The 27,618-nt window shown below is 38.1% G+C and overlaps 1 protein-coding gene and 1 pseudogene across 3 annotated transcripts in view; both read left to right on the top strand.

The window, feature by feature from the left end:
- The window catches only part of PRKD3 (protein kinase D3), a gene marked incomplete at both ends in the record, with an annotated part of 83,706 nt that extends 60,603 nt beyond the window's left edge, over positions 1-23,103 (top strand). For both annotated transcript variants that reach the window (XM_080711486.1, XM_080711485.1), the window contains 6 exons: positions 106-212; positions 5,749-5,910; positions 6,591-6,689; positions 10,348-10,615; positions 13,480-13,565; positions 22,930-23,103. In XM_080711486.1, coding sequence (XP_080567612.1) covers positions 106-212; positions 5,749-5,910; positions 6,591-6,689; positions 10,348-10,615; positions 13,480-13,565; positions 22,930-23,103 — 896 coding nt within the window. The remainder of the gene's footprint in view (positions 1-105; positions 213-5,748; positions 5,911-6,590; positions 6,690-10,347; positions 10,616-13,479; positions 13,566-22,929) is intronic.
- On the top strand, positions 15,156-18,099 carry LOC308274095 (pumilio homolog 2-like; annotated as a pseudogene). The gene has a single exon. The product of its transcript is annotated as a pumilio homolog 2-like (transcript).
- Positions 23,104-27,618: the final 4,515 nt, after the last annotated feature.

The raw sequence follows: 27,618 nt of genomic DNA, 5'->3' as shown, positions 1-27,618 counted from the left end.
ATCTGAGAGTAAATACATACAAACTTAAATCTGTTGACAAATTTCTAATAATGCTTTGTATTGTATGTGAGCTGTCATTTTGCTTTTCTACTTTTTTTTTAATAGGAAAACACAGAAAGACTGGAAGGGATGTGGCTATTAAAGTAATTGATAAGATGAGATTTCCCACAAAGCAAGAAAGTCAACTCCGAAATGAAGTGGCTATTTTACAGGTATAGAGAGAGAGAGAAGAGAGAGAGAGAGAGAGAGAGAGAGAGAGAGAGAGAGAGAGAGAGAGAGAGAGAGGAATTGTGTGTAGGTTTTAATTTTTTATTCATCTGTTTGGAATCCAAGTCTGTTTAAGTAGCTGAGGCTGTCCTTGAACCTCAATCCTCCTGTCTCAGCCTCCTGAAAGCTGAGATTACAAGCCTGCGCCACCACGCCGGGCTTCCAAGTCTGTTTACTGTGCATATAAGCATAGAATTTATTTTTTGTTTTGTTATTATGATCTTTTGGCTTAGAGGCTGGTAAAAAAATCTGAATTAACTGGTTAAATCCTTTTTGTAAATTACAGTTATGTATGAGTTAATAAGGATTGCCACATTTTTCTCTATAGTAAAAAAATATATAGTAAAATTTCATTCTTAATTTATCACTCCAGTAACTCGAAACTTCTACCACCACCCTTTTTTTTTTTTTTTTTTTTTGGTACTGGGGATAGAAATCAGGGGCAGGTTCTGGCTCTGAACTATACTCAGCTCTTATGTTTTATTCTTTAATTTGAAACAGAGTCTCAGTAAGTTGCAGAAGGCCTCACTAAGTAGCTGAAGTGTCTGTGAACCCAGATCTTCCTGTTTCAGCCTCCCAAGTACTGAGCCACCACACCTAGCTAAGCACCACATTTTATTATGTACCCATCCTATTCTCACAGGTGATCTGCTTAACGATAGCAATTACTATAAAAATAAAGACAGCTGAAACATTATATAACTTTTAACGGTAGCATTTTTTATTAAATCAAAACTAATGATTATAATGGTTTAGTTCATTAAGGTACATTTTAAAGAAACATGAACACTAATTTAAGTCCCATTAAATAAATTATTGTTTATTTTCTTTTTATCTAATATTTTTACCTCTTTTGGAGAGTTACCTAGAAGATTCAAATTTAACTTGATCCTTGGATCACTTTTCTGAATATTATATAAATATTGATAACATGCAAATATATATTATTATATACCCATAGAATACTATTTAGGAAATCTATGTTTCTATCAGTTTATTGTGCCAAGTGAAATTAGTCAAAAAAATTAAAAAATAAGACACTCTGCCTAATATGTGGAAGCTAGGGGGAAAAAAGGGTCTTAGGAGGAACTCTAGACAAGGAAGGAGAAACCATAGATGAGCAAATAAGGTCACTTAACTAAGTGGGACAGGAGAGGGGAAGAGAGAAACTCCCTAATGTACATGGCATACGTTAATAAACGTATCAAAGTCAGTCACTATGCATGAGAAGGAGGGAGGTGGAAAAAAATGGGGTGGGAATTGGGGAAGGGCTAAATGAGTGATGTGTACATGTATGCTTCTACCATCTTGTACTTCATTAAGATATATGACTACAATGCACCAATAAGAAATAAAAACATAACAAAAACATCAGCACATGCAAGTGTGGTGGCAAATGCCTATAATCCCAGTATGTGGGAGGCTGACTCAGGAGAACCAAAGGTTGGAGGCCAGCCCAACAGCTTAGCTAGATGCTTAACAACTTAGTAAAATCCCATCTCAAAAAAGGCTGGAGGTAGCTGGGTGTGGTGGCGCACACTTGTAATCCCAGCATTCGGGAGGCTGAGACCGGAGGATTGTGGTTCACAGACAGCCTCAGCTACTTATTGTGGCCCTTGGCAACTCAGACCCTGTTTCAAAATAAAGAATAAAAAATTGGGCAGGGGGTGTAGCTCGGAGGTCAACTGCCTCTGGGTTCCAGCCCCAGACCCACCAAAAAAAAAAAAAAAAAAAGGCTGGAGGTATAGTTCAGAGGTAGAATTCTGCTCCTGAGTTCAATCCTTAGTTTAAAAAAAAAAAAAATGAGCACATGCTTTTTTGAGGATATCTGTAATGATTGTTTTAAACAGAACCAAACTCTTGAAAAATGTTTCACTGTAGACAGATTTGATATCTTTTCCAAATGATGGCCACTGTTGACTTTGTTCTGTTTCTCAAACATACAAGAGGTGCTCCTCCCAAGAGCATGGTATTAGCTTTTTCTTCTGCTGGGAATAATTTCCTCTTCAGATGTCAGCAGGACATATTCCCTTGTCTCTGTTACGATTTTGCCCAGATATTATTTTCTCAATAAAGACTTCACTTTCTACTCAGTACTAAACCCACCATTTAAGCAGCACTCCCATACCTCCCTTTTCTTCATACAGATATCACTTCTATTTTAGGTAGTTTAGTACTTTATTTTCTATCATCTGTCTCATCTTGGTGAAATTAATAAGTTCCATGAGACAGGGCTTTTGTCAATTTTATTAATGAATTTATACTGCCTACATAGTACTTGGCACATGACAACTGCTCATTTAATATTGAATAGATGTCTTTTGTTTTATTTGTGGTTCTGAGGATTGAACTTAGGTGCATTCTATCTCCAAGCTTCACCCCCAGCCCAGTTTTTTTATTTTTTATCTTTTATTTTTAAACAGGGTCTTGTTAAGTTGCAGAGGTGCTCACGAGGTTTCTGAGGCTGGCTGTGAATCTGCAATCCTTCTGTCTCAGCCTCCCAAATATTGAGATTATAAGCTTATACTACTGTGCACTGAGTAGATGTTTTAATGTGGAAATTATCAACAAGATATTGTTGTATGAAAAAAGTAAATATTGAGCCGGGCGTGGTGGAGCACGCTTGTAATTCCAGCTACTTAGTGAGGCCCTCCACAACGTAGACAAGGGGTGTAGCTCGGAGGTCAAATGCCCCTGGGTTCCATCCCCAGACCAGCAAAAAAAAAAAAGATTGAGTTGCTCCATTTGGGTAACTTTTCAAAGTAATGTGTACAGTATACATGTCTATTTATAGTTATGTATAGAAAAGGATTCATGACCTATATAAATTGTCAACATGGCCATGTCTGGGAAGCACATTTTGAGGCAGGGAAGGAATAGGGGAGAAGGTATGTTTGTTTCCTAGACATGTAGTAATGTAAGGTGCTTCTTTTGCTGTTGCCTAAAGAGGGTAATAAGAGGAGTGGGAGAAGGTGTAACATTCTCATAGTTGCATATGTAAATGGAGAACATTATCAGAAAATTAGGAATTTTCTGGTTTGAATATTATAGTATTAATTTCAACATATTCTTTCTCTTCCTGGGAATCACTCCATAGCTACAAGAATAATGATAAACAGAAGAGCATACTCTATATTTAATAAAAATAGAAGAGAGTTCTGACCTACAAAATACTTGGAGTTTTTCCAAAAATAAGTGGCTGAAGTGGGGCTACATGCAGAAAGAGGGGCCACAGTGAGATCTGTTTTTGCTGGTTTTCTCTGAGACCTCCAGCTCTGGTACTCTCCCTAGGTCCCTTCTCTCAAACAATAGAAAGCCAAGGAGTTCGTGGCCTGATGAGATTTATTTATTTTTTTTGAAAGTTACTAGCACTTTATTTCATAAAAACACATGTCAATTTCATATCTACCTTTTTTGTTGTTTCTGCTTCTCCTGAATACAAGTCTCCACCGCCATCGTGGAGACCGCTTCCAACACTGCCTTCCTCCTAAGTCTCCACTAAACTCTCTCCTTACAGGTGATGTCCAAGATTCTTAAGAATGTAGAGAACTGGTCCTCCTTCGCGGAGAATTTTTCCAAAAGTTCCAGTTCATTTGAATAAGTTTTGTCTGCATCACCAGTATCCTGGCATCCACCTCGGCCTTCTTGACCCCTCTCCGATATTTTTCTTTTTTCTTTTTCTTTTCCTTTTTTTTTTTTTTTTTTTTTTTTTTAATAAGAGAAGACAGTATGTGTGGTGTGAGGAGGTTGTGGGATCAGGCACTCAGTAGCACTGTGACCTGGTCCCAGTTTCCCCGGGGGTCTAGAGTCCTGCGACCTGGGCCCTGGCTCTTCTGGGGGTCCAGCGTGCCCCGCCTGACCCCCGCCCGGGGCCCAGGGTCTTGCAACTGGGTCCTGGTTTCTCCAGGGGTCTGGCATGCTCCATGCGATCCCGCCCAGGGCCCAGAGTCCTGCGACCCGGGCCCCGGCTTTTCAGGGTTCTGGCGTGCCCCACCTGATCCCCGCCCGGGGCCCAGGGCCTTGCGACCGGGCCATGAGATTTAATACAAGGGAAAATATGAAAGGAAGAAGGGTATCTTAATAATAGAAGAGTGCAGATCACACTACAACTAATAACAGCATGAATGTCTATAAAGGAAAGCTAGAAAAGACACAAGAAAAAGCAGCCATGCCTATTAGTGGTCCGTGACAGATGGAACAGACAAAAATAATTAAGAACATACAAGGCCTAAACAGAATAAGTAGATTTAACCATTTTATACTGAACTCTGTGTGGGGAGTCATTAAGGCTTTCCCCTAGATTAATATCTCTGACTCAGCTGACTGTCCTTCACCCAGAGTCAACAAGGTCTGAGAGAAGATCAGATGGTGATGGCACAAGAGTACTGATTAAACTATCTGTAATGTGTGTGTTTTGTATTGGTCTGTATTGTATTCCGGTGATGATAGCACGAGAATGTTGATTGACCTGTAGCTGTGTATAAATACCTCTGGAAAAACAAAGTCGGCATCAGCCCAATAAAGATGAGATTGGCCCAGAAGTAGGCGCCGGCCAGGAGCGTCGGCGCAATAGAGAATACTGACCCAGGCGTAGTCGTCGACCTGTAGGAAATATTGACCCAGAAATGGGTCGGCCAGAGGAGATAATAGGCTGGCAGCTCCCCGACGTTAGAATTAAAATTCTTCATCCTCACGCCTTTCTTCAGAACCCGTACTCTTGCCGGCTGGCTCCGGCAACTCTGTACCCTAAAAAAAAAAGCAAAAAGCAAGAGCACCTCATTAATTCAAAATCGGTAATATAATAGGAGTCTTTGATCTTAATGTAATAAAAGCAGTCATAAATTATAAAATCAGAAAACAAAAAGCTTCTTTCTGAAAGCTTTTGAAAATTATCTGAATTGACCTAGAGCAAAATCAGAATTTCAGAATATTTTTCAATGGTGAAAATACTGTATATGTCAGAGCTTTTGGATTGTCAGAGAAAGCTTTGTAACCTCAAATATTAAGCAAGGAAGAATAACAATTAAAAACCCAACTCACAAAGTTAAATTAATAAATCTATAAATAACAAAATAGAAGAGGTTAACAAAGATAAAATGAATTAATAAAGAAAGAATATAGTCAATCCAGAATTCTGCCAATTTTCTGGATGGGAAATAGGAGGAGGTATATAAAAGTAATATAAGTAGCCAACCTAAACAGAATAAAGAAAAAAAAAAAAAAAAAACGGAGATGACCACACGTACAGAAAAAATGGAGGGAAGATATTCCCTCACATCAGTGTATCCACATTAGTGAACAACTTGGAAAATCTTTGATCATTTTATAACATTTATAGTTTTTTTTAGTTCATTTTATTTTTCTAAACTGCTTTTCATTTTGTAATGTATTTTATAGTTAATTATGGCTTTTTAAGCATTTGCATAGCAAAACTATTTCTCTACTTAAATTGGTCATTCTAATATCCTAACCTTTCTTCAGAATTTACACCATCCTGGGATTGTAAATCTGGAGTGTATGTTTGAAACACCAGAACGAGTCTTTGTAGTGATGGAAAAGCTCCATGGAGATATGTTGGAAATGATTCTGTCCAGTGAGAAAAGTCGGCTTCCAGAACGGATTACTAAATTCATGGTCACACAGGTATTTTAAAGTCTTTCAAAACTAGAGATTAATCAAACTAAGAGAATTAAATAACAGTGCTTTTAAAATACTGGTAGATCATGGGAATTATAAAGGTGAGGAACAAAAAACACTTAGCTAAATTTTTTCTTAATATTTTATGATACATTGTAATTATATAGCATAGTGAGATTCAAAGTGCTACATTAAGGCCAGGGTGTGGAAGCACACACTTGTAATCAAAAAGCGCTTGGGAGGTGGAATCAGGAGATTGTGCAGGTTCGAAGCCAGCCACGCTGGCTAAGAGACCCTGTTTCCAAATAAAAATATAAAATAGGTCTGGGAGTGTAGCCTGGAGGTAGAAGGGTTTCCAGGAACCCCAGTACTACCAAAAAAATAAATAAAGTGCTACATTAATGCAAGGACACATCACTTAGTGTTCCCTTCTCATCCCTCCAGTGTTCCCTCCCTCTCCTCCTCCTCCCTCCCCGAACATGTTGGTGAGGTTAGTAGTGATACCTACATATACAGACATAACAGTATTTGAACTCTTTCTTTGATTCATTTCCCCCTCCCTACCATATTCTGCTAAATCTTGATGAGCTGTACTAAAATTGTGAAATTGGTATACCATTCAAGGAGTCATAATAGGATTTAATTGATTTTCCAAGCATTAAAAAAATGTGATTTTTTTCTAACAGATACTTGTTGCTTTGAGGAATCTACATTTCAAGAATATTGTGCACTGTGATTTAAAGCCAGAAAACGTGTTACTTGCATCAGCAGAGCCATTTCCTCAAGTAAGATACTTTCTAAAACCATTTGAAGACTCATTTCAAGTATCTCACAACATTTATAAAGTGCTCACATAATAAAAGTGGTGTACTCAGTGCTGTAGGATCAAAGTACATGTTACAGAAATAAGTTTTTAGTTTGTGACTACAGTGAGGAATAATAACTAAATTTAATTATTCTGCAAGTTATATTGTTTATATCCATTAAGACTTCTTTAGAGTTAACTGATTTATTTATTATTATTTTTTTTGGGTGGTACTGGAGTGGAACCCAGAGGCTTTCTACCTCCAGGCTATACTCCCAGACTTATTTATACTTTATATGGAAACAGGGTGTCACTAAGTTGCTGAGAGCCTCACTCAGTAGCTGAGTCTGGCTTCGAACCTGTGCAATCCTCCTGTCTCAGCCTCCCAAGCGCGGGGATTACAAGCGTGCGCCACCACGCCCGGCCGATTTAACTGATTTCAAGAAATGACTTTTTGCACATCGACTCTTTGCAGTTCATCTATCTCCATGGGTTGGAAATGAAATACCTACCCAGGATAGAGTGCCCATAAATTAAAACAAGCTGAGAGATATTACCTAACATGTGAGATTAAAGATTTTGAGACAGGCAGCCAAAGTCTGGTGTGTGTGTGTGTGTGTGTGTGTGTGTGTGTGTGTGTGTGTGTGTAAAACAGAGAGGTGTGTGTGTGTGTGTGTGTGTGTAAAACAGAGAGATCTGGGATTGAACCCAGGGGCAGCCTATCCCTGAGCTACACCCCATCCCTATTTTATTTGTTATTTTGAAACAAGTCTCACTAAGTTACTGCACACTGGCTTTGATCCTGCAATCCTCCTATGTCAGCCTCCCAAGTACTGAGATTACAGGCATGCGCTACCATGCCCATTTTCACCAAAACTAACATCAGAATTAATTTCCTGTCACCATTCATAAATTTTCACACTCATAAGGCAGTTTCTTATATGTATGTCCTGATTATTTGTGATAAACTTTTTTTTGCCGGGTATGGTGGTGCACACTTGTAATCCCCCCACTTGGGAAGAGGAGACAGGAGGATCACGCAGGTTCAAAGCCAGCGGCACTGGCTTAAGAGACCCTGTTTCCAAATAAAAATATAAAATAGGTCTGGGAGTGTAGCCCGGAGGTAGAAGGGTTTCCAGGAACCCCAGTACCACCAAAACAAACAAACAAACAAAACTTTTTTTCAATTCAGTTGAGTTTCATTTTTTTAAATGTTGATTTTGATTAAATAAATTGATTTCACAACCTAGTAAGTAAATCATAACTCCACATTTGAAACTGCTGTACTAAATACATGGTGGTAGTGGTACCTGAACTATTTTTCATGATCGTCATTGAATATTTCTTCAGTCAGCTGGAATATGTTGCTAGACTTTTACATATATTTGAAACATGTACAGTTAGTCAGGTGGCTAGAATAAGGACAGCGCATAGCTGTCTCACTTTGTGAATATAACTCAAGTTGTCTTTCAAATTACAAGATGTGTATTTAAGAATTGTTTCACTCTTATTTTTTTATTGGTGCACTGTAGTCTTATATCTTAATGGAATACAAAATGGTAGAGCCACTCTTATTTCTAAAGCTTATTTATAACGCCTATGTGGTTAAGGTGATTCCTTATTATTGTGAGATTAAAAGGGTTCCCTAATAGATGTAAGGTTTTAAATAAATTGCTTCCATATATTGTCTCATTTCAACTTCAAAATAATATACACAAAGAATGTACACCCCTGTAGCTAGATTAGAACTCCAGCTTTCTGGCCTATACTTTCATGGTCTATATTATTCCTTCCAGAAGCAAAGGAGAAATAAGGTGCTTTTGTTTTTTGCTTTTCTTGTGTGTGAGCCATGGTCACACATGTATTTATTTAGTTGCCAAACTGCCAAGTCATCTTTACTTCCCTCAAGATGTAGCTAAAATTTTATTTTTAACTGAGAGAGATCACATTTCTTCAGGATCTGTACTCTAATAAACAGTCACATTCAGTGACAAAGAGCAAATACCATTCATAAAAGCATGTGTCAGGGTCCAGATCCCAGAAATAAGCAGCATTTGAATACATTTTCACCTCTGTTTTCCAGTCGCTATTTGTATCCTGTTTTCTAGAGGCCAAATCTCTTTTCTCTCAATTTATCTTAATGTTTTTCTGCATCATTATGTGAGTCAGACTATGTCCTCTGGGAAGTCTATGGCATTTGCCTGTTTAGCATAGATGCAGTAATCACCAAAACCTGAACCTCTGAGAAAAGACGGGCAGCAAAATGAGGTAATAAATGTTATGAGCATTGCCACGCACTTCCAGAACTCTTCCCAAAACGAGGATGTGGTGATGATTGTGGCTACCTTCACATAAGACCTTTTTCATATCTAAAGATCTAACTAGTAGTAATGTGTTCCATAGTAATAATAAACTCAGTTATGCTTATTCCTAGGAGTAGACTCCAGCATTACACCCTGTTATTTACACTAATAGTATCTTTGATAATTCTTAGTTTCTTTTACTTGCCAATATACAGGGTCTTTGGGAAGAGGACTTCTAGAAGTAAGCAAAATAGAGATGTTTCTAAATATTGGATTGTACTTTGGGGATTTGTCAAGTTTTACTTTTTTTTTTTTTTTTTTTAGAACTGGGGGTGGAACTCAGGGTCATTCGATCCCCTGCCCTATTTTTTTATTATTATTCTTTATTTTTAAAACCGGGTCTCACTGAGTTGCAAAGGGCCTCACTAAGTAGCTGAGGCTGTCCACAAACCGCGATGCTCCGGTCTCAGCCTCCCAAATGCTGGGATTACAAGCGCGCACCACCACGCCCGGCTCCATTTATTTATTTCTGAGATGGAGTCTCACTATGCTGCACAGGCTGGCATCAGAGAGGCAGTCTTCTGCTAATCCTCCCAAGTAGTTGGGATTACAGTTGTGTGCCACTGCTCCTGGTTATAACTTATGTTTTATTCAACAAGCATTTATTGAGTACTTTTTACATGTTCAGATACAGAGAAGCCACTGAGGATTCAGAAATGAAACACAATTTCTGCTCACAGATCATAGAAAACTGATTCCCTTGTAGATAAAAGATTAGCCCCTCTATTTCATTAAAAAAAAAAAAACTTGAACCCTTGTAACATCAGCCTGGTAGTGTGTGTGTGTGTGTGTGTGTGTGTGTGTGTGTGTGTGTGTGTGTGTGGTGCTGAAATTGAACCCAGGTCATTCTACCTTAGAGCTTCATTCTGTCTCAGCTATACTTTATCTTTTATTTGGAAATAGGGTCTTGCTGAGTTGCTGAGGCTAGCCTTAAAACTGCAATCCTCCTGTCTCAGACTCCCAACTACAGGGTTTGTAGGCATGCACCACCACACCCAGCTTAAATGGTATCTTGAATTTAGAATACAAACAATTTTTTAAAAATAAGCACTAGAAAAACTCTATACTATTTTAGCACCATGGAACTATAAATATATCTTCCTTTGGGGAAAAGATATCTCAGTTTCCCTACCTACAATTTTTTTATATTCACAGTCAATACAGTTAGCAAGCGCATTGAAATGAGACAGTATCGTATTTAGGGACACGCAGTTCTATGCAGAGACCCATATGCAGTATATCCAGTATAAGTTAACAACGCCCTTCCATTTCCAGGTGAAGCTGTGTGACTTTGGATTTGCACGCATTATTGGTGAGAAGTCGTTCCGGAGGTCAGTAGTAGGAACTCCAGCGTATTTAGCCCCTGAAGTTCTCAGGAGCAAAGGTTACAACCGTTCCCTCGATATGTGGTCGGTGGGAGTCATCGTCTATGTGAGCCTCAGTGGCACATTTCCATTCAATGAGGATGAAGACATAAATGACCAGATCCAAAATGCCGCATTTATGTACCCACCAAATCCCTGGAGAGAAATTTCTAGTGAAGGTAAAAAAAAAATTGTTTCGGCCCTGTGCCCGTTAGTCGAAAAATTTGTAATCACAAATCAGCCTCTCTTCTGACTTCCCCTTTTAGTTACCAAATTGTGAGTACTCTCTGTCTTTTCTGTTTTCCTTTTGATTCCCAGGCATCACAGTAATCAACCCCAACTGCCTCATTCTAGAACTACTAAAATATTTTAACTGCTATATGGAATAGACTTTTTGATTCTTCCAGGCACCACTGCCAAATCCTGCTCCAGGAAACACTTTTTTTTTTTTTTTTTTTTTTTTGGTGGTACTGGGGTTCCTGGAAGCCCTTCTACCTCCAGGCTACACTCCCAGACCTATTTTATATTTTTGAAACAGGGTCTCTTATACCAGCACAGCTGGCTTCAAACCTCCGCGATCCTCCTGTCTCCGCCTCCCAAGCGCAGGGATTACAAGCGTGCGCCACCACACCCAGCTGGATTAGACTTTTTGATTCTTCCAGGCACCACTGCCAAATCCTGCTCCAGGAAACACTTTTATTTTAGTCTGCTCCCAAACATTTCAGTTTCTGTTTAACCAGGCTGCAGAGATCCGCGTCTCTGTGATCCATGCCTGCCTTCTGGCCTCACCTTGCACTTCCTCACACAAGCCTAGCTGTATTCTCTTCTGAACTGTTTTCTGCATTTTGCTAAGACTTTTTCACCCTGGCTACAATCCTTCTTCCTCACTGTTGAAATCCTTGTAATCCTTTGAAGACCCTCCTTATCATGTGGTTCACCTGTGAAGTCTTCTCTGACCACCCTTCCTTTAAGCTATTTTAGATCTACGTAGGTTAATAGGTGAGCATAATTTGTTTAATTATCTATAATTTAGTAACTAATTTTCCTAATTCTTAGGACAAGATTATAAGCTCTTTGCATGAAGACCTGTAACATTCTGTATACCTAGGATGAGCTTTCTGTTCACTAGACAATTCAGTTTGTTTTTAGTTCTCCTATGGATCTCTACTGAGAAGATGTATACATTTTTTTTTTTTCCTGCGTGGTAAAGGGTTTTGAGTTTGCAACCCCAGGTTCTGTACCCATCAAGAATGAAATAATTGGTCCTCTTTCATTTACTGTCACTGACAGGAAGAAAGAGTACACCATTTAAACAGTGCCCTGGAATTTAATACAACCCATGCTGGGAATATCCCCAACTGGATGTACCAACCCTCAGAACATGTTGGTAGTTCTTTTCTGGTTTTCTAAAAGTTCTGAGCCTAACCCTAGGAATTAATAAATACTCCATTAAACTTGGAAAAGTCAAGGAATGACATATAAAGACAGGGTGGTAATAAAGCTTATTGAAGTGCATAGGAAATTTTTTTTTAATGTTAAGAAAATAATCTCAGCTCTAAAGGGCAAAAAGTTCTATAGACCTCTTGTATCAGAAACACCTGAGTTGATTAGAAGAAAAACTCATGGTCATATTCCAGAGATTCACCTATATCCAAGATTCATCAGTTGGAGTGATACCCTGGAATACACATTTTAAATAAGCACCTGGAATGCTGTCTCTGATGGATTACAGTTTAAGGAACAACAGATACACACACATGTGGAGTGCTTAGAACAGGGGCATTCATAATTAAAGCACTTAAGGAAAATCCCTTCTAGTTTGGTGATATATAGAAGAGAAACAGAATATGGTATGCCTCTCATTTGGCTAATTTATGGATGTAGGCTTCCATATTAGTTTTTCTTATATGTTATATAGGGCTTTAGATCAATCTGTAGTTTTATGGTTGCCTTGGTTTAACAGTTGATCCATTTCTCCAAATAACTCAATAAAATAGGATGTCAAGATCTCACCATATTCACCAAAACACCCTGAACATATTTGTTAAAATCAGTTGAGTATGAACTTTTGGTAAAAAGTTGCCACCTCATTCTGATGGTGGACATTCTGATCTGTGGACAAGGCAATGAATGGCTTTGGCAACGTTTCCAGACCAAGCCAGGGAAGAGCAAGCAGTGTGGTATCACTGGAGGTGTTGGGGTGGGGGGTCAACCTGTAGGAACTTCATTCATCTTTAAATAATAAATTCTTAGCATTTACATGCTAAGAATTATTTCAAGCCCTTTACATATATTAAGCTGATTTCATTTTACGGATGAGGAAACCAGGGCACAGCATAGTTTAGTAACTGACTCAATATCACAGTACCAGCAGCCTGGCTTTGGAATGTGTACTTGTAACCTATACTCTATACTGACTTCTTATTTATTTATTTTTCCCTGTACTGGGGATGGAACCCAGGGGCATTCTACCTTCGAACTACAACTCCAGCCCTTTTTTAATTTATTTTGAAACAGGGTCTCCTCACTGAGTTGCAAAGGGCCTCACTAGGTAGCTGAAGCTGTCTGCGAACCATGATCCTCCTGTCTCAGCCTCCCAAATGCAGGGATTACAAGCATGTGCCACCATACCCAGCAATACTGCTTAATACTGCTTTATTTTTTTTTTTTTTTTGGTGGTACTTGGGATGGAACCCAGGCATCTTCTACCTCCGGGCTATACTCCCAGACCTATTTTATATTTTATTTGAAAATAGGGTCTCTTAAGCCAGCTAAGGCTGCCTTCGAACCTGCATGATCCTCCTGTCTCAGCCTCCCAAGTGCAGGGATTACAAGCTGCGCCACCACGTCCGGCTCAAATACTGCCTTCTTAATGAAGTGAAAATTTGACTCAGTTAACATTTATGGATCACTTTGTCTTCATATTGTTGAGAAGCAAAAATTCTTCCTGAGTGCTGTATTAAACTGCCCCCCAGGTAGAGTCATGGGTTTGGGGCACTCTATACACCCAAGTTCATGTATCTAATTTTGTCTTTGCCCTTAGCAATTGATTTGATAAACAACCTGCTTCAAGTGAAGATGAGAAAACGTTACAGTGTTGACAAATCTCTTAGTCATCCTTGGCTACAGGTAAGAAAAATATCTTTGAAGATTCTTTCACTGTGACTTGTCTGAAACCATTCTGAGATCAATGGATTCTACACATTTCTTAGAATGAAAATGTTCTTTGGTGATTACTTTGTACTATGGTTAATCTCTGGAAGTTATGCAATATATCATTAAAATTAGTTTTGATAGGCATTTAAACTCCCATGAACTGAAAGCAATGATTTACCTTTTATAGCATGGGGCGGGGGGAGTTACTAGGAATCGAACCCAGGAGCATTCTACCTCTTGAGCTATACCCCAGCCCAGTTATTCATTCTTTTTTTTTTTTTTTTTTGGTGGTATTGGGAGTGGAACCCAGAGGCTTTCTATCTCCGGGCTATGCTCCCAGACCTATTTTTATATTTTATTTGGAAACAGGGTCTCACTAAGTTGCTGAAAGCCTCATTTACAAGAGTGCGCCACCACGCCCGGCTCTTCTTTCTTCATTTTGAAACAAGGATCTCACTAAGTTGCTCTGCCTCCCAAATTGCTGAGGCTGGCTGCAAACCTGCAATCTTCCTGTCTCGGCCTCCCAAGGACTGGGATTACAAGCATGCTTCACCACAGCTGGCTTCATTTTACTGTTTTGTTAAGATTAACTTGACAATAATTTTGTCAAATGTGTTTTATTTTAAATGTCTATTAAAGGGTTTTTTGTTTTGTTTTTGCAGTACTGGGGATGGAACCCAGGGGCATTCTACCTCCAAGTTACACCCCCAGTCCTATTTTTTATTCTTTATTTTGAAACAGGGTCTCTCAGAGTTGCAAAGGGCCTAAGTAGCTGAGGATGTCTGAAAACCACCTGTTTTAGCCTCCCAAACACTGGGATTACAAGCATGCACCACCATGCCTGGCTATAGGTTTATTTTTGCTTTGAAGAGACAAAAAGAAATGTCATTTAAAATACAATTAGCTTGATTCCTCCAAAAGTTATTACATAGATTTGTGAGAAACAAAATACTAAGCTTTAGTTTACAGCAAGGAGAGATGCTTTAGAACTATTTTAAAAGGAATGAAGAGCCAGTCATGGTGGTACAAGCACATAATCCTAGGACTCGGGAGGCTGAGACAGGAGGATCAGAGATTCAAAACCAGCCTTAGAAATTTAGCAAGACTCCTAGCCACAAATAAAAAATTATTGAAAATAGTGTTGGGGATGTAGTTCAGAGATAGAATGTCTGGATTCAATCCCCATCACCTCCAAAAAAAAAAAAAAAATATATATATATATATATATATATATATATATATATATATATGGTCATAATGGTCATAATAGGTTCCTTAACTATTAACATGACAATAGATTCCAAGCACTTACCCCTATTTTGTGTAAGTTTTAGACCCCTAATAGTATGGAACAGAATGTTTTAGTGATAATCATTAGTTACCTCAGAAGACTGCAACTAATTTTTTAATTGCAGTAACTACTTTCCTTTATTAGAGACTCTAAATTTGAAAAAGGTGTTTTAGGAGTGCTCCTCCTCCCCTTTCTCCCATAGTGCCTTGCGTGCGCCCGGGGGTGGGGGGAGGCGGCGGTGGCAGCCATGTTGTTATTTATCTGTGGATGAAATGAATCATGATATTCAAGCTCTTGCATTAGAATCTCGGGGAGTGCTTGTGCCTACCAAAAAGTTTTGGGAACCCGATGAATTCAATAAAAGATGGACAAAAAGGCATATTTCTTGGGAAGACAAATGGAGAGAGACTGCTTGGGGGAACTTCTCATCACTTGATGTCCCAGCTGTTTATGATACAGAGAAGATCTGGACAGGGATTTCATGGAAACAGTGAAGTAAATGCAATACTGTCTCCGCAATCAGAAAGTGGAGGCCTTGGCGCGAGCATGGTAAAATATGTATTAAGTTCTTCTACTGATAAATTGGATTCTCGATATAGGAAGGGAACTTTTGGCATTAGAGATACTGAAACAGATGGACCTGAGAAAGGATAACAACAAGGCAGCCTTCTTCATTTGAGGAGGACCAAAACAGAGATCTTAAACAAGGGGAGGGTGATGATTCTAAAATAAATGGCAGTGGCTTGCCAAATGGAATGGATGCCGACTGCAAAGATTTTAATTGTACTCCTGGAAGTCGTCAATTCTCTCCAACTGAAGTAGTTGAGCGCCTTGGCCCCAATACTAATCCCCCAAAAGGATTGGGTCCTCTTCTGAATCCCACAGCTAATAAATCACTTGTTAAGGAATTTTCAAATCCTGAATCTTAGAATCTGGATGCCATGGAACAAGTTGGTCTAGATTCCTTACAGTTTGACTATCCTGTTAACCTGGTACCCATGGACTCTTCGGGAACTACTGTAGACCTTCTTGACTATAATTCCCAGCAGCAGCTCTTTCAGAGGACTAATGCACTAACCGTTCAGCAGTTAACTGCAGCTCAACAGCAGCAGTATGCATTAGCAACTGCTCAGCAGCCACATATAGCTGGTGTGTTCTCAGCAGGCCTTGCTCCAGCTGCATTTGTGCCACATCCATACATTATTAGTGCTGCTCCTCCAGGGACCAGTCCGTATACTGCAGCAGGATTGGCTGCAGCAGCAACGTTAGCAGTTCCAGCTGTGGTTCCTCCTCTGTATTATGGTGTTCCATGGGGGGTGTATCTAGCCAATTTATTTCAGCAACAAGCTGCAGCTGCGGTAAACAATACAGCCAAATCAGCAAGCAGCCACACAAGCTCAGCCTGGACAGCAACAGGTTCTTGGTGCTGGAGCAAGTCAGCGTCCTCTTACTTCCATTCAGGGTCAGCAAGGGCAGCAAGCAGAATCACTTGCAGCAGCTACAAATCCAACTTTGGCATTTGGTCAGGGTCTAGCTACAGGCATGCCAGGCTATCGAGTACTAGCTCCCAGTGCCTACTATGATCAGACCGGTGCCTTAGTGGTTGGCCCTGGAGCAAGAACTAGCCTTGGAGCTCCAGTTGAATTAATGGCTCCAACACCTGTTTTAATTAGTTCAGCAGCAGCACAAGCGGCGGCAGCTGCTGGAGGAACTGCAAATAGTCTTACAGGCAGCACAAATGGTCTGTTTCGGCCAGTTGGCACTCAGCCACCACAGCAGCAGCAGCAACAGCACCCAAGCACTAATCTGCAGTCTCATTCATTGTATGGGAGCAGTTCTTTGACTAATAACTTCCAGAATAGTTCTTTATTTTCCCACGGACCTGGTCAACCTGGAAGTACATCTCTTGGTTTTGGAAGTGGTAGTTCTTTGGGTGCTGCTATAGGCTCAGCCCTCAGTGGATTTGGTTCATCAGGAGGACTGACAAATGGCAGTGGTTGTTACATCTCTGCAACACCTGCAGCAGAAGCAAAATATCGAAGTGCTTCAAGCACTTATAGTCTATTTAGCTCCAGAAGCCAGCTCTTTCCTCCTTGGCTTTGGTATAACAGGTCTGATATTATGCCTTCCAGCCGCAGTAGATTATTGGAAGACTTCAGAAACAACCACTTCCCAAACCTTCAACTTAGAGACTTAATTGGACATATAGTTGAATTTTCTCAAGACCAGCATGATTCTAGATTCATACAGCAAAAGCTAGAGAGAGCTGCTCCAGCTGAGCAACAGATGGTATTTAATGAAATTCTACAGGCAGCCTATCAATTAATGACAGATGTTTTTGGCAACTATGTTATACAAAAGTTTTTTGAGTTTGGGAGCTTGGATCAAAAATAAGCCCTGGCTACTCGAATTCGTGGTCACGTTCTACCTTTAGCCTTACAGATGTATGGCTGCCGTGTCATCAAGAAAGCACTGGAATCTCTTTCTTCTGACCAGCAGGTAATTAGTGAAATAGTAAAGGAGCTACATGGTCATGTACTCAAATGTGTGAAAGATCAGAATGGAAACCATGTTGTGCAGAAATGTATTGAATGCGTTCAGCCACAGTCGCTGTAGTTCATTATTGATGCTTTCAAAGGACAAGTATCTGTGCTTTCAACCCATCCTTACGGCTGCAGAGTGATTCAGCGTATCCTGAAACATTGCACTGCAGAACAAACCTTACCCATCTTAGAAGAACTTCACCAACATGCAGAGCAGTTGGTACAGGATCAGTATGGCAGTTATGTTATTCAGCATGTACTAGAATACGGTCGACCTGAAGACAAGAGCAAAATTGTTTCTGAAATTAGAGGAAAGGTCTTAGCCCTGAGTCAACACAAATTTGCCAGCAATGTAGTAGAAAAGTGTGTTACTCATGCTTCCCATGCTCAAAGAGCTTTACTGATTGACGAGGTGTGCTACCAGAACGATGGTCCTCACAGTGCCTTATACACCATGATGAAGGATCAGTATGCCAGTTACGTGGTTCAGAAGATTACTGATATGGCCGAACCTGCTCAAAGGAAGATAATCATGCACAAGATTTGACCTCATATTACTACTTTGCGCAAATATACATATGGGAAGCATATACTGGCCAAGTTGGAAGAATATTATTTGAAAAATAGCCCAAATCTAGGGCCTATTGGAGGACCACCAAATGGAATGTTGTAAAAGAAAAAGAAGGAAGCTGATTTAACCATGTGAAAAGAATATTTCTTTTGTGAATTATCAAAACAACTCAACTATGAATCAATTTTTTAAAGCAAAACTATTGATTTTACTCATCCATTTGTAAATTTTTTAAGGTTCTTGTGTATATTTGGGGGGTGCGGTGATGGATTATAAATTATACTCCCCTGAGTAGAACCTATCAGATTGGATGGCTGGCAAAGCACATAATGCCTGTATATGATGTAACTGTATTTTAAAAAAAAAAAAACCTGTCACATATTTTGTAAATTTTTACCTTGTAAAGTCACAAAAATCGTTTTTAAAGGAAAAAGTACAGTATTCTTATAATGAACTGGCTTGCAGTCTGGTAGGTCTACAACCCCATAGAACAACAGGTTTATAAAGATGTATATAGAATTACAGTCTTATTTTTTTATTTGTGTGAAGCATTTTATAACAGATTAACAATAAACTGCATAAATATTATTTTTAAAAGAATTTTAAGTTGTATTTTTATAATTCACAAACTATCATGCAAATAAAACTCAGCAAGCGAGACGAGAATAAAATGAATTGAGATAAGAACTTAACATTTATTTACAGTGGATGAAGTTTTAATACAAATACTGTTCTATAAAGTCTGGCAATGCACAGAAGTATATACTTACATATGTAATAGTTGTAACAGTTAGAAAAAACAAAATTATGGTGACACTTCCATCCAGTTAAGTGCACTAAATGAGAATTTTCACATGAACTTTTCAATTTGGTTTGCAATGAGAAAGAGTAGAAATTTGTATTTTGTTTTGCTTATAGAATAACAAAGATACATTGAGAAGTGTTGAGCTTTATTTTGCCTTTTCACAATAGATACAGAAAGGAGGAACCAAGCCGGGCATGCTGGGGCGCATGCTTGTAATCACAGCATTCGGGAGGCTGAGACCTGAGGATCGCGGTTCACGGACAGCCTCAGCTACTACTTTTTTTTTTTTTTTTTTTTTTTTTTTTTTTTTTTTTGGTGCACTGTATGCATACATCATAGTGGAATACAAAAAAACTTTTGTAGACATACATGCACACATCGCCCAGTCAGACCCACCCGATCCCCACCCCATTCCCTCCCCATCCCTCCTTCCCATGCTTGGCTTAGTGGTTGACATCTACTATTATAGCAATTTATCCAAAATTAAAAATGATAATCTCACAGACCAGTTTCATTTGTCTGATACCAAGCTTTTGATAACTGAAAGATAACATTTCAATATTTCTTTTTGCTTTCTTTCTTACTAGAGAATATTTTTTTCTTTTTTTTTGGTGAAACTATCATACATTTATTTATTTTTCAGAAAAAAATCTATCCTAATATGGAATATGGACTCTAGATACCCAAACGATCTTGAAAAAGAACAAAGCTAGAAGATATAGTTTTTCTGATTTCAAACCATATAAAGCTACAATAATTGAAACAGTGTAGTACTGTTCTAAAGGCAGATATATAAATCATTGGAGTTAAATAAAAGCCTAGAGCTAAATTCTTCCCTATATTGTCAAGTTATTTTTGACAAGGTTTCCACGAACATTTGGTGGAGGAAATAATAATCTTAACTAAATATTATTGAAAAATAATAATTACATGAAAAAGAATAAAATTGGACCCTTACCTAATCCCATATACAAATATTAACTCAAAATAGATAAAAGACCTAAATATAAATCTTAAGACTATAAACTTTTAAAAGAAAATCTGGGTCATAAAACCTCACAACATTGAAATTGGCAGTGTTTTCTTAGATATGATTTCAATGGCACAGGCAACAAAAGGGTAAATAAACTCCCTAAAAAATAAAAAAAATATTGTATATCCAAAGACAATGTAAACAGTTAAAAGTTACTGATAGAATGGGATAAAATATTTCCAAATGCTATATTTGAAGGTGTATTAATATTCCAACTAGAAATCCTAAGAATTAGCAACAATAAAAGCAAACAATACCATTTAGAGATAGGTAAAAGACTAACATAAATAATGAATCTCCACAGATAACCAATCTTAGTTGTCTGTTGGATGGAAAATCTTGTTTCTCTGGTTCTGGTGTGTGTTACCTATTTCTTCTTTGTAGTTAATCTCTTTGAGTATTTTCTCTAGCGCTGGTTTTGAAGACATAAATTCCTTCAGTTGCTGTTTGTCATGGAAGCTTCTTATTTCTCCATCTAATTTGATAGAAAGTTTTGCTGGGTAGAAAATTTTTGGCTGGAAGTTGTTTTCTTTCAGAGTTTGGAATATGTTACTCCAAGCCCTTCTGGCTCTCATGACTTGGTTTGGGAAGTCTGGAGTGATTCTAATTGGTTTGCCTCTGAATGTCACTTGGCCCTTTGTTTTTGTTGCCATTAAGATTCTCTGCTTGGCTTCCACATTGGTCATTTTGACAATTATGTGGCATGGGGATCCTCTTCTCCAATCCTGTCTAGAGGGAGTTCTATAAGTTTCCTGGACCTGTGTATCAACCTCTTGCTCTATGTTTGGAAAATTTTCTGCTATTACTTCCTTGAAGAGATTGTTGATCCCTTTGGTTTCACTTTCTTTTCCCTCCTCTATTCCAATTATTCTTAGGTTAGCTCTCTTAAAATGGGCCCATATTTCTTCAATGTCAGATTCCTGCTGTTGGATTTTTTTTTCTAAGTTAGAAACTATGCATTCATTTTTGGAGTGATCATCTTCTAAGACTGAGATTCTATTCTCTATGTGGTCTAATCGGTTGTTTGTACTTTGAAGTGAGGACTTTACTTTATTAATTGCATCCTTTATCTCTTTTTGGCTCTCTCTGAATTCTTTTCGAAACATCTGTATTATTTCTACAGTTATTTTCCTGATTTGATCTTCTAGAAATCTCTGAATTTTGTTTTATCGGGTTCTGATATTGTGGGGTTGTGGGCATTCATTGCTCCATTGTTATTCCTCTTTCCCATGATTTCGGAAGTTTGTGCCTTCTCTGGGTTCTTCCCTTGGGTCACTATGACTTCACTTAAGGTGTTCTGGATCTCGAGTCTGTAGTATCTCAGACCCCACTACTCCTTTACTGGGTTGTATCACAGAGTCTCAGACCCAGGGAGTCAATAGAGGCTGCTTTAGACTATGGGGCGTGCCAGGTTGGGCGTTCTCCTATGGTGTGATATCTCTGCCACCGCCACTCCCCCACTGGGTCAAGCAAGTCCCTGGGAGTGCAGTACTGGGATTTCTCCTCTGGTGCCTGCAATTTGACTCACTGTTGTTGCGTACGCAGATGGAGCTGTAGTGGACTCGGTGAATTCACTGCTGCTGCTGCCGCCGGTGGCAATATGGCGCCACTGCCACGCCCTCGGCCATGAGGCTGGCATATTTCTTCTCTGGTTTTGAGCTCTGCTCTGAGCCCCTTGGCTTGCTGTCCGCCGCTTCTCTCTGGAACCTGGTGGGCTGTTGAGTGCATTGGTCCATAGCTGTCCAGTGAATTCGCCGCTGCCGCCAGCAGTAAGGTGCTGCTGCTGCATCCGGCGTATCTCCTCTGTGGCTCTGAGCTCTGTTCTGAGTCCCCCTCCTCTCTGGAGCCTGGTGATTTTTTTGTTTCTCTGGTGATGGTGTTTTCTGGCTATGAAAGGCACTGATTTTGTGGTAATGGAGATTGGTTGTTAGCGGGGCTCTTAAGCCCCGCTTTTCTCAGTCGCCATCTTCCCGGAAGTCCTCAGCTACTACTTAGTGAGGCCCTCTGCAACTTAGTGAGACCCTGTTCCAAAATAAAGAATAAAAAATAGGGCTGGGGTGTAGCTCGGAGGTCGAATGCCCCTGGGTTTCATCCCCAGACCCACAAAAAAAAAAAAGTAGGAACCAGATAGAGGTGAAAAGGGGCCACTGAAAAGTGAATTTCATAGCTCAACATTTAAGAATTATTACATATTCAGATAGCTCTTTTTGCTTCCTATAGATAAATGCATTGTGTGTGTAGTAGTAGATGTATGTTTACACTTCGAAAGCAAATCTTGTTTCGATGTTAATTACAAAAGCCTTGCTAATTTAGTAGTGATGCTTTCCTTGGTTGTACAGGTATACATTTGTAAACCTCATGTTGTAAATGGAATTTGTTTTATCTCTTTGGTAAACATTTGCATTTTAGTGTACATTAATGTCCCTGCCCTCTTTGACCTGCCAATATAGTGTTGTATAATGTAAATTTATTTCTCCAAATTGAGAGTGATTTTAAAATTTTTTATCTTTATATGGTTTCAGAAGTATGAACCAGCTTTCTTTTTATTATTGTGAAAACATTTGTTGTATAACATAGTTGTTGACTCGGTTAGTATGGACATGCGAGGCTTCAGGTCACTTTCCGCTTTAGTCAGGGTATTGTGCGTAACAGGAAGTATTGGACAGATGTTTGCTTACCGTGGAGGCCAGTGCTTTTCCATCTGATTAAATGTGATGTGACTTTTTACTTTGTACAGAAGAGTACTGTATTTTTGAATAGCCTACTCCCATGTCAGAGCAGATCTGTATGATAACATTTTTTCCTCTGGACATAAGACTATGACAGTAACATGATGTACATTTACAAATGGCCTTCTGTACATTTCCCAACAGTCTTTTTAAGGCAAAATCGTGACCATATGTGTATAATTAAAATCGTTTTTAATCCTTAACAAAAAGGTGTTTTAACATTCCTGATTAAAAATACTACAGCTATAACTAGTATACTTTTAAATAGGGGCTGGCGTCGATGTGATGAGGATGCTGAGCAAAAATATTTTACAGATGGATTGCCAGTGTATTTTATGATTCATAATAATTTCATTTTTTTCTAGGACTATCAGACTTGGCTTGATCTTAGAGAATTTGAAACTCGAATTGGAGAACGTTACATTACACATGAAAGTGATGATGCTCGCTGGGAAATACATGCATATACACACAATCTTGAGTACCCAAAGCACTTCATTATGGCTCCCAATCCAGATGACATGGAAGAAGATCCCTAATTATCAATGACTTAACTTTAATAAGGAAGGGTTTCATTTTATGGACTGATGTTTTGCTGCATAACTATTGTTCTTTGTAGGTTATCATCTGCAAGGAAGCAAAGATAGGAGAAAAATATGGTAATGAATTGATCACAGCAGTACTGTAGTTCAGGATGAGTAGGTCAGGAAGGGAAACTGAATAATGCAAACACACAGTGGAATCAAGGGGAAACTTTTTATAAATTCTTAGAGCATAAGCAATAACTGGTTTTGTATTTTTTCCTAATCCTTCACTTTAGTACAGTACCACTTAATTTATCTTCCCTTTCTTGATCTTACACCATTTTTTAAAGGCAGGCTAGCAACCACTTATTACCTAGCTTGACCAAATCTTACAAGAGTTATGAACTTAATTACTAAACATATTTGCAGTGAAGCCGTAATTGTGAGGCTAAGCTATGTGACTTACTACAAGGACTTTTACTAAACATCTGACCCTCGAAGGCATTGAAGGGTTTTTTCCCCAGGTGCCTGTAAGAAGAGTGCTAGACTGTTCACCTTTCTTTTTTAGACAAGTTAAGACTCAGATGGTGATTCCTAACTTTTTGGAAGCTACTATTCGGAGTGTGGTCTCTACAACATAAAAACTTACGTTGTCACCCTTTTTGATTATGTTGCAAGAGCCATAACTTGGAAGTTGGTGGTGAGTAGATACGGCTGGGAAAGTGCTGAATGGTAGCGTGCCTTCTCAGAGCTCAGCTCTGCTGCTCGACCTGATGCCTCGCTGCATCCCAGCACACCATGGATGCAGATCTCAACCTTAATTATGTAATTTATCTTTACCCACAGTCAAATAATTTGAAGGATAAAATTAAGTTTATACTAAAAGGCAGGCCAGTACAGAGTCAGTTAATTTTACTATCAGGATAGCAAGCAGTCTTTTTACTTCCCTCAGCCTATTGGAGAGCTTTGAAAATATCTGGAATGTTTTATAAATCAATTTTTTAAGCATTTTGGGGGAGGAGTGGAAACAGGCATAGAACATTCAGTTTATAAGGGTACAGATATGTTATCAGGACTGCAAATGAATGGAATAAGTACTTCACTTTAGGTTTCAGTTCTGCAGCCAGGTATTTTTAAATTAGTTAATACAGATTGATTATCTCTTTTTTGAAGTGTTTCAGATTTGGGAATATTTATATACTTTTATCAGTTATATAGTTTATCAGTTGAAGATCTCTGATCTGGAAATCTACAATTTTCCAAAACATTTTGGGATGTTCAATCTGTGTTCTCTCCAAGGAAAATGTAAGAGGTTTATGATCCATTTGTGAGGAATACAGTGGCTTGTTGTTTTATTCTTCAGTAGTTACCAGGAACCTGGTTTTGTTGTTTTGTTTTTTCCTACACTGAGAAAAGACTTGGAGCAAAAAAGATAATAATAATAATAATGGGCTTACGTCTGTTATTCCATTATTTATTAGTTCTGTTGGTCTGGGCAAATAGCAATCTGAGTCTTTAGTTCCTTAGTCTGTAAAGTGAAGATCACAGTTCTCTTTGCTCAGTGTGTGGCTGCAAAGATCAGATATGTAGGAGTGTTCAGTTATCTGAAAAGTTTAAAAGTATGAATTATCATTGCCCACTGAATTTGAGGTACAAGAATGTTCTTGTATATGAACAGACTGACTGAGGGCCTTGAGAGATCCCTAAAACTCTTCTATGTAGGACTAAAAATATCCTTGTGAGAACAGAAACATTCAACAGGGCCTATGTTCTGAGTTCTTTATGTTTTAACTTTTCCTCACAACATCCACATAGTAAGCACATTATGAACCCCATCTTACAGATAAAGAAATTGAGGCACAAGATTAGCTGCCAAAGTTCTTAGCATTAGTCTGTACATTTGAACCAGGTCCTGTCTCCAGATTCCCTTTTAACCCTCCTGGCCATCATATTGTAGTGTGTGTCTATAATATCTCCAGAAACATTCTACATTATCACCATGATTTGTTCTCATACAGCGCCTGTAGAGATAAAACACAATTAATTTGGAAACACTTTTTTGGATTTTCTCTGTGTTAGAGGGCGATTTCCCCAAATCTCTCCATAGTCCTTAAATCAGTATGCACAAAATGGAGTCATTTTGAGTCACAAGGCAGCCTCCTGTGGTTTACTGCATACGGTGAAAATTAACTGGAATGATATTTGTTTGCTAGTTATAATCAAATTTTACAAGCCATGAAATTAATTGCACTCTGTTTTTTAATGCTAAAGTTTTCTAAATAATTTTGTAAAGGCACTGTCAGATAACTTGGAGTTGAATAATTACTCCAGATACTGTATAACCTGCGTAGCCTTTTGTTGAAGTCAAGTTGTGTTTGTATAAGAAATAATTGTTTGCTAGAAAATTTGATAATGTATAAAGTCTTCTATAATGACATTGTTTAATACATTTTTATATTTTTTGTTACATCCCACTTCTTGTAAATATTTTCAAAGAAGCTTGATAATAAAATGTATTTCTGTATCACCATACTTTTCCATGTGAAAATTTTAGCCTATCTCTAGTAGAGCTATCCAAAGAAAATTTTATTTGGTTGTGTTTTTCCCCCAGGCCTTGGTCACAGAACTGTTCTGAAAATAGTATTTGTAATACTATTCTAAGTGAAACTAATGCTATATATAAGAGCACTGATTTTATTTATATGCAAAAAAATCATCATTATAATTGTATACTATAGTTGAGGTAATTATTTAGGTTTATTTCTTGGAATGAAAGTTTGGAATAGTAGTAACCACAAATTTTTCAGTAACTACCAAACAGGTATTCAACTATTGCAACTACCAGAAGACTTAGGTTAAATATCTAATTATTGAAATTCATTTTCTAGGATTTGAGATATAAGGTACTGTGTGACTTAATTATAAGAAGTATTGTATATCTGGGAGGAGCTAACTCTTAAGGGCATTTTCTTTTCTTTTTTTTTTTTTTTTTTTTGTATTTGGGATTGAACCCAGGGGCATTCTCTCTTTGAGCTATACCCTCAACTCTATTTTATCTTGAAATAGGGTGTAAGTTGCTGAAGCTGGCCTTGAACCAGTGATCCTGTGTCAGCCTCCCAAATCCCCGGGAATAGAGGCATGTGCCATCATGCTTGGCTACTTTCATCTTTCAAAAACTCCCAACTAAGTATTTGAAAAAGGAAAGTAAATATGGTAATAGAAAAAGAAGCAAACAGGAATGGCACAAGATTGAGTAGCATCTAAAATATAAGAACTCATCTTGCTTTGCCTTAAGAGTGGGATGCAGAATATTAATGCTGTTCTCAGTTTAGCAGAAGAAGCAACAGAAATTAACAGTCTGCCTGGCATTGATGGTGCATGCCTGTAACCTGGGAAATTGAAGCTAGAGGATCATATGTTCAAAGCTACATGCGGAAACTTAGACCTTGTTTAGAAGTAGAACATCCTTGGGTTCAATCCCCAGTAACAAAGGCACAGTTTAGCATTCTTCTAATCAGTCTGCACTGTAGCTAAAAGTTTAAGACATAACCAGTATTATTTTCCTTGGAAATTAGTGTTGCTAATAAACATTTCCTCAGAAAGCCCATGTTTCTAGCATTAAGTTGCTATGCACCAAAAAATGAGAATTTAACATGATGCTAAAATCTGAAATTCATCTGAAATTGAGAGCACTAGCATCATTTAGAAATGTACTCCTCCTCGAAGCCAGCCTCAGCTACTTAGAAATTTACTCCTCCTAGGTAGTTTCCACTTACTCTAACTCTTTATTTCAGGTACAAGTCAAGTTTACTGGTTTTTATAACTTAAAAAATCTTTAATCTTGTTTTTATTTATAAAATCTACAGAAAATAGGGTAAAATATTCATATACTAAGTCTCCCCACCTTTCAAACCCACATCCAGATTGGGAAATTTAACCGTGATTACTAGGCATCCTTTCATTACTTTTTGTTTTCAAATCCTTATCACAGGACAGAAAAAGTATGTGTATACTAGTATATTCATTTCTATGAAAATACTTGTATTTATTTAAATATAGATTTCTTTAAACAAAAAGATTCACAACTGAAAATTTTACATCTGACTTTATCATATTAAATCTCAGAGATTTTTCTGTGTCAGAATATATTGTTCTATCTCTTAAAATAATAGATCTATTTAATCAGTTCCTTGGAATAGCCATTTAGGTTGGCTACAGTTTCTATTAAACCAATCAGTACACATGAAAACTTTTTAAAATAAAATAGAAATGTAGCAACTAGCTTTATTAAAGGAAATTCTGTTCCACAATAACTTCCTTTAGTAAGTTGAGAACATACATTTGTACCAAAAGTCCATTAGTCCAACCCTAAAAGTTCTATAATTTTGACTGTATTTTATATAACATGGGCCACTGGGGAGGGCTGTGAAGGGATAAAATCTTCAAACATTTATATTCTCTTCAATATGTGACGTAAGTTTCTTTTAATTTCTTAGACCAACTGAGGGTTGAAAAGGCCAAGCTCAAGTA

The sequence above is a fragment of the Muscardinus avellanarius genome (genome assembly GCF_963383645.1).
Source record: "Muscardinus avellanarius genome assembly, chromosome: 15".
In the NCBI taxonomy this organism is placed as follows: Eukaryota; Metazoa; Chordata; class Mammalia; order Rodentia; family Gliridae; genus Muscardinus; species Muscardinus avellanarius.
This window is presented reverse-complemented; position numbering and strand designations above follow the sequence as displayed.